Source organism: Rousettus aegyptiacus, unplaced genomic scaffold (assembly GCF_014176215.1).
Source record: "Rousettus aegyptiacus isolate mRouAeg1 unplaced genomic scaffold, mRouAeg1.p scaffold_m13_p_10, whole genome shotgun sequence".
In the NCBI taxonomy this organism is placed as follows: Eukaryota; Metazoa; Chordata; class Mammalia; order Chiroptera; family Pteropodidae; genus Rousettus; species Rousettus aegyptiacus.
In genome coordinates, this window is record NW_023416285.1 from 53596801 (window position 1) to 53604855 (window position 8055).

General features: G+C 31.9%; 1 protein-coding gene across 1 annotated transcript; it reads left to right on the plus strand.

The window, feature by feature from the left end:
* Positions 1-1036: 1036 nt before the first annotated feature.
* CSN2 (casein beta) lies at positions 1037-5596 on the plus strand. The gene is made up of 6 exons (XM_016123356.2): positions 1037-1087; positions 1953-1979; positions 3025-3048; positions 3148-3189; positions 4545-5051; positions 5591-5596. Exons 1-6 carry the CDS (start codon positions 1037-1039, stop codon positions 5594-5596), a joined length of 657 nt encoding a protein of 218 aa, XP_015978842.2.
* Positions 5597-8055: the final 2459 nt, after the last annotated feature.

An 8055-nucleotide genomic window follows, 5' to 3' on the forward strand; every position in this document is an offset into this window, starting at 1 on the left:
AAAGCATTTGGTACCTTTGATCAAAAGTGTTAACATATTTTATGTTATGCTACGAGAAGTGGTAGGCTCGAGTGGGGACTTGGCAAAAGAATCTGATGCTTTGGTAGATCATTAAGAGATCAGAGGGAAGAGAGGCATAGTATATGATCTTTAAAGTTATGTGGCAAAAAGGAGACGAGACATCATTAGATGTGTGGGGATGAAGACTGTATAGTGGCATAAATAGAGGAAGAACAAACAAATTAGTCCAAGAAAGCACAAATAAAAATCTGTCTTATTGGAAATAAAGGAGTATGATTAAACCACAATATTCATGGGAAATGTTTAGTTTAGTAAAGGAAGGTAAAAATAAAATATGATTTTCTATGTATACATTTTTTTGGATCAGTTTTTTCCTAACAGAACTGAGGATCCACCAAGGCTGAGAACTTAATATTCTGTTTACTGCTATAATCTCAGCACCTAGACAGCATCTGGCAATAAAGGTTGCTAAGTAAATATTATTCATTTTTGAATAAGTGAATCAATTATTGAAGTTTTCTCTAAACATTTTTAGTTAATTAATTAATTTTAACTAGTTTCAAGTATACAGTACATTGCTTAGACATCTATATAGTTCACAAAATGATTCCCCCAATTGCTCCCTCCTTCCCCTGGCCCTCCACCTAACCCACATATCAATGCTAACTGCATTCCCTATACCATGCTCCCCATCCCCGTAAATATTTATGTTTTTTTTATATTTTGAAAGAAACCTCAATTTACTGTGAATAAGATAAAAAAGTGTGATGTAAGGTAGAGCTGATAGTTGAAAAAATCTGACTGCCAATGAAGTATGAAATTGATATGTAAGAGTCAGGACCAATAGCTGATTATGACTTCAATTATATGCTAAAATTTCTATTAATATTTTTTTCTAAAATGCAGACATTTTAATTTTACATTATTATTATTTTTTTTAAAGAAAGTAAATAATAAAATAGATTGACCACTGTGTTACCATTCCCTCACTTCCCATTCACAGGACTCGATAGCCATGAAGGTCCTCATCCTTGCCTGCCTGGTGGCTCTTGCTCTTGCTAAGGAGGTAAGAAAATCTTTAAATAATTAACATATAGTGGACTATCTGCACACATGTAGACAACATCACCAACATTTTAAATGTACAAATAAAGCAAAATTAAACAATTTTTTGTTTTTACTTCTAAGAAAATCATCTGTACTCATCTACTATTTCAAGTGTCCTATAGGGCCACAATTCTAGGTTAAATGCTATCTATATCACTGTGCCGCCAGTCTCTCTCTAAAGAAAAAATTAACAAACTAATAAGCAGCAGACAAAATAAGGAGAAACAAATATGAAAACAACAAAAAGAGTAATATTGCACAATTACAACTGCGTGAATGTGCAGCCTAGATAAATATGTCTTATGCCCATGATGAAACATACATGCCTCTTACCCTAGGGTACTGGGCCAAATTCTACCTGTATTTATCCAAAGACATCCAGAAGATGGAGTATCAGGCCATAATCATGAACATACTTATAATCATAATACAATGTGTTTAATACAAATTAAAATAACTGCTTTCTTGTTACCCACACAAAATTATTCCTTATTCAGGTAAAATTAAAATATACCATTAGAGTTATCAAATATAAAAGACATAAAAACAATTACGTTTCAAGGCTTTCAAAAGCTACATAACATTTTTTATTTCTTAAATTTGTGAAGGAGGTAGCTCTGCATAAAAAAGTAAGATGTAAGTGGGAAAAATGTTTAATAATGAGTTATCTATAGAAACTAAAATTTTTTTTCTTTATAGAAGGAAGAAATCAGTGTATCCAGTGAGGTAAGATATTTTTATTCAGAGAAAATTTTCCAGCCATAGAATAGTTTCTCCCATGATGTAGGAGAAGCCAGTTGTTGACTTTTTTTTTTTCTTTACAGACTGTAGAAAGCCTTTCAAATAGTGAGGTAAGATAACATTCATTCCGAGGAAATTCCTCGATTTTTGAAGAGTAAAATGCTGTACTATCTATTGTATTACTTTAGGGCCTTTAGGACAATGCAGTTAGTTCTGACATATAAGTTCTGACGTAAATTTCCATTATATATGTTTAAGGACAGAATAAATGCTGCAGAATTCAGTAATTGAGCACTTTCTAAGTTGGCTTTCTACTTGAAATTGTGTCACTGATCCCCTCACAAATGAACTGTACAGCCCCTTTTTTCTGTCTTGATCTCTCTCCATTCTGACCTAATTTGCTGTTTTGACATTTATTGAGTGCCTTCTGTGGATCAAACATTGACTAGGACCTGCAGTACAAACTGAAAAGTGGTTGCACATAGGAAAAAGCTGGCAATATAGTGAGTGGGCAAACATGCGAATAGATACAGTTTATAATTACGATACTCAATTTAGTAAATAAGAGGTAGTAAAACTTAGTTTTAGTCCTAAATCTGCCCAAGAGAGTAGGATAGATATTTACCCTTTTACCATTGGGGAGAAGAGGGTCTGTTATCACCTGTTGGTTAAATGGTACATTGGTATATATTGTCTCTTCACTAATGACATAAGATCCTTAGGAAAGTATTTAGTTCCGATAGTTCTTTTGAAGCCTAAACATAACAAATAAACTAAGAATGATTAACAGAATGTATCAATTGCCATTATAATGTATTATTAATGAATATTATTCTTTTAGAATCAGATAGGGTATTAGAGATATTTGTTATTGTAGGAAGGAAACAGTGATAGAGAAAAATCAGCATCTATTAAATGCCTCTTTTTGTACTGTTTGCTAGTTTTCTTTTCTGCCTTAACAGCATTCATGTCTTTCTTTTATACAAGTTTATACAATGCAACATATAAGTTTCAGTAATTATCCTGAGTTTTTAATGATATTATTAAACAAAGTGTCTACATTAGTCTGTTAAATGCCTTCATTTTCTGACTCATATTGGCAAATAAAAATTGTTCATTACAATTTAACCTAATTTTATTTTTATTTTTTGGAAGGAATCTATTACACACATCAGAAAGGTAAAACTCCCATATTTAAATGTACGTATTTTCAAAATTTCCTGCATTTAATTTTTATAGATGATAACATTTCTTTTTATGTGATTTGTTTTTCAGCAGAAACTTGAGCAGTCTGAACATGAGAAACAGCAACAAAGAAAGGTAATTTGTTCATGATATTTCTAAAATTTTTATAAAATGTAATTCATACTAAATAGGTGTATAGTCAGGCTAAAGAATGTTAATAAGATAAATGCCAGTATAAGAGATAAAACTTGATTAAGTCAATATATTTTCAAGACATAAGTGCATTTTTAAAAATCATAATCAACTTGCAGAGTATAGAATAAATACTTAAGAATAATTATTGATTTGCTTACTTTATTAATGCTATACCTGTTTTCCATAAACACATAGTAGTAGAAACATTTTCAGGCTGAGAACTAGGTTCCTCTTATTCTCAAGATGCATATGCTGATGAAAGATAATAAGAAGGCAATATGTTTCAAATCCTAATTTGATCATTTATTAGCTATAGACCTTGGCCCTAAGTTTCTCTGTACTTCAATTTTCTCATCTATAAACAGAATATTCATAACACCCAAAGATTTATAAGCTGTAACACTGTAAATATTCAATAATTTTACATTGACATTTCAGACAGTTTTATATTCATATTTATAAATACATGCAGTTCATAAAAGAATTTCCATTACACAGATGAGAGAAGTGAGGTACAGGACAATTGAATACACAATTGTGTAACAATATTGCAGTTATTATATAGTAGATCTTGCTTAAAGATAAAGATTTTTTTTTTTAGACAACATAAAATTCTTTATTTAATTGACTTACATGTATGGTAACATATTTATCTAATTGTAATATTTCAGATTCCCTGTTTTATCAATGGAGTTGGTTTGTTTGGAACTTACACCAAATATTTTTCTAAATTAAAATTAATTTAAAAATCGCTGCCTCTTTGAAGACTCACAATGACTACCTTCTACCAAGGAAAATAGTGCTCAAAGTTGGCTGATATTGAGTAACTCTTTGAATTAAACCACAGAGTAATATTTACTTTTTATTAAAACAAACAAAAATAAACCTTGGAGTTATTTATCTAAGTCTTTTAAAGTACATTTTCCTTCATTATATGGAAACAATTTGGTCTATTATCAACACACTATATTGACAAGTCCATGGCATCTGAATACTGGAGTGCAGAGCTACAGCTATTGAAGGCAACTCAGAAAGAGAAAGAGGTTTCGAAATCTCCAAACACTGATTTCAGTTTGATCTGTGTTCACCTCTGAAGAGGTTAATGAGAAATCTCTCAATAAGTATGTAAGTGATTAGTCTTCTTATGACCCCAGATAATTTCTTAACCAACACAAGTAAAAGATTTTCTTTCTTTTCACTCAATTATGATTATTCAAAACAGAGGCAGTTAATTCATCATGAATGGCAATTACAGCTCAATCATGAACTCAAAAGATTGTTTTCTTTCTTTTTAGGATAGACGCCAGGATGAAATTCACCCCTCTGTCCAGCCACAGCCTGTACCCTATCCTTATGCTGAGCCCATTCCTTACACTGGTCTCCCACAAAACGTCCTGCCTCTTGCTCAGCCTGCTATGGTGCTGCCTTTCTTTCAGCCTGAAATAACGGAAGTTTTTAAAGCTAAAGAGACCGCCTTTCCTAAGCGCAAAGTGATGCCGTTTTCTGAACGCCAAATCCCAAATCTCACTGATTTCAAAAATCCACACCGTCCTCACCCTCAGCTCCAGCCCGTGATGCACCAGGTCCCCCAGCCTCTTTTTCAGATTCCTATGCTTCCTACTCAGCCCTTGCTCTCTGTTCCTCAGCCCAAAGTCATGCCTTTTCCCCAGCAAGTGATGACCTACCCCCAGAGAAATATGCCCATCCAAGCCCTTCTGCAGTACCAAGAGCCTCTGCTTAACTCTGACGGCGAGTTCTACCCTGTGGCTCAAACATTTGACCCCGTTTATAATTTACAAAAAGTAAGTCCAAATTCACTAACTCTGCTGTTTTATTCGTAATGTGTGTATACTAGAAGTAATAGATCCAGAATAAAATAAATGAATCGTGAATGAATATAAAATGTACATAGTTTAGATCAAAGATTCTCAACACTAGTTACATAATAGAATAATCCAGGGAATTTTTATCCCTCCATAATCCCAATGCCTAGGCCTATTTACAGAGATTTGGATACAATAGTTTTAATTTCCTATGTAGAAGATACTGAATATTGGGAAGAAATTATTTCAGAGATTCTGATTTAATCTATCTGTTGGAAATATAGATAAAGAGGATTCAGGCTTACTAAAGAGAGAATTAAATTTGATAATCCGGGTTTGGAATAAAGAGGGTTCATTATTTTCTAGTTTTGAAGTTTTTCTTGTGCACATCTATTCCCCATATGTCTCATTTCTCATCTTGTTTTTAATATATGTACATGTGAAGGCAAATGATTGAAATGCTTACTTCATTACTCAAAATTTTTAGTAAACGTGTTCTTGTTTGTTTATTTTTTAAGGTCTGAGAGGATTTCAAAGTTAATGTTCCCTCCTTGCTTTTGGTAAGATTTTGGTAAAATTTGGAGATTAGACTGATTATTTTTATAGTTAACACATTTTACATTTTATTCTCTTGGATAAGCCTAAGATAGTGACAAACTCCATCAATATACCACCTTATTTATTAATTATCAGTGTGTCATGGACATGTAAATAGTTAACTATTATTTACTGACTTGAAATTATGTATCTTTTGTATTTCAAATAATTTTAATTTTTAATAATATGCTACTGAAAGATTTGACTATTATGCTTTCAAATGCCTATATTCTTATGCTTGATTATCATTTTTAGAAAAAAACGGAAAATAATTTTTTCAACTTTTATGTAAATATTTTTAACTTAAAAAAATTAACTTGCATTCTCATTTCTACCTTACACTCCATAAACTTCAATTGTTTTTATCTCATTTAATATTTATATATTGTTTTTAGTTCATGGTTCAAAATAAAATTAATTACTCCAAATGTGAGGATTTAAAAGGAGAGAAAATATAGCTTTGAGATTCTTAAGATACAAATCTTTTTCTGATCATTATAGACTAGATAGTTCACTGAGACATTTCCAGACGAGTTGCTATTTGGTCTTAGGAGATTTTTATATGCCAGCTAGAGCACAATGTGGTGCATTTTAAATAAATTTCTCATGAATTAGTCACATCAAAATTACAAGTGGGAGGAAATAATTAGTTATTGTCATACCATATAACTAATTCTATATTTGTTTTCTATTCTGCAGAATTGACTGTGGCAGGAAATGTGGCATCTTTTCAATTTTTGTATCATGTTATCAAAAATTAATAATTTAAAAAATAATTCTACATGGAAACAATAAAAATTTATTATTTTTAATTTATTTTATGTATTATATAACATCTATTTTCACTTGAGTTTGTCATATAACTTCTATTTTCCAAATTTTAATTTAACAAATACCAAAAAAGTTCAATTTTGAGTTGGAAATAGTACATAACCATATCAAAAATATATATAAAAATAGTTTCTAGAGTTGTGCTTATTATTATTATTTCCTAAGCAGTCATTTCAATAAATTAATCCTTTATGCATACTTAAGTGTCCTTGTCTTTATTATAATTTTTCAAACTTAAGATTATTACTTTTGCCAAAAATAGCCATGGAAAAATGGAAATTAAATGGAATGCTTTGAATTGAATATTAAAAGATATCAAAAGGTGGAAGAAAAATATAAGGTGATCAGACACTGTATTGGCTCTAGAAAGTCTTATTTTACACCTTTCACCCACATCGTATATAAAAATGTATGGTTACCCTATGAAAAAAACCTTCAAACGTGAAATTTAATTCACAGCTCTGGAACATACTAGCTAAGTGTGCTTTGAAAATTACTCACTCTTTTGAAGCTTCAATTTCTACACTATAAAATAGTCAATTCAAAGGATTTCGTTGAAGTTTTAAGGTAATTAGTGCACTGTACAGTATGTGATGTGTTCTCTGTTGCCTCCCTTTACCGATTCCACTTACATTAGAGCAGCAAAAGCCAATTCCACAATCAGAATGAGATAGGTTACATGGTTTAGCCAGCAGTACCCAAGAACTTGACTTGTATGAAGTTCTGATATTCATTGTCTATGACTGTGGAGTAATTGTTTCATTGTGATAAATCATTCCTACACCAACTCCTTAACTTATACACTCAATTGCATCCCCTTGAGCTTATACAGTTATACATCTCTAGCAATTATTACACTTTTTCTGCATCCTCAGTGTTTTCCTCACCTCAAGATCAAGTGCAAACCAGACTTATGCTATGATACCTCCCATCTTTAAAGAAGAAAATTCCCCCCTCATCAGTAGACCTCTATACCGCTCCCAGTTTTTTAGGTTACTCTGTGGCAACTATCATAAAAGTATTCATACCACTCTTTCCATTGTCTCACATGTCATTCTCTCATTAATCTGCTCCCATCAAACTTTTGTTCCAACAAAATCACTTTTTTTCAAGGTTACCAACAACTTTCAGTTTCCTAATCTGTGCCTATTTTATCCAGCCTCACAGTGCTATTTGGCAGAGTTGATCCTCCCTTCATTTTTTGAAATACCATACTTCTTTCATTTGAAATCCTAAAAAAAAAAAAGAAGAAAATCTAAACCTTTTAAACCTTTGATTTCTGTCTTAGCTCACTAGCCACTTCACAGTCTCCCTTTTAGCATTTCCTTTTCTAAACCTTTAAGAATTGGAGTACCCTAGGAGTTAACCTTACTTTGGCTGATATTGTTTAGTTCCATGGCTTTCAGTCCATCCAGAGGCTGAGAGTTTTAAAATGTATGCCCCTAAACTTCTTTCTTGAACTCCAAACTTATGCACTCCACTTGCTTTCTTGGCCTCCACCTGAGCACCTAATATCTCAGATCTGGCATGGCCAAGCTTAACTCTTCCTGGGTCC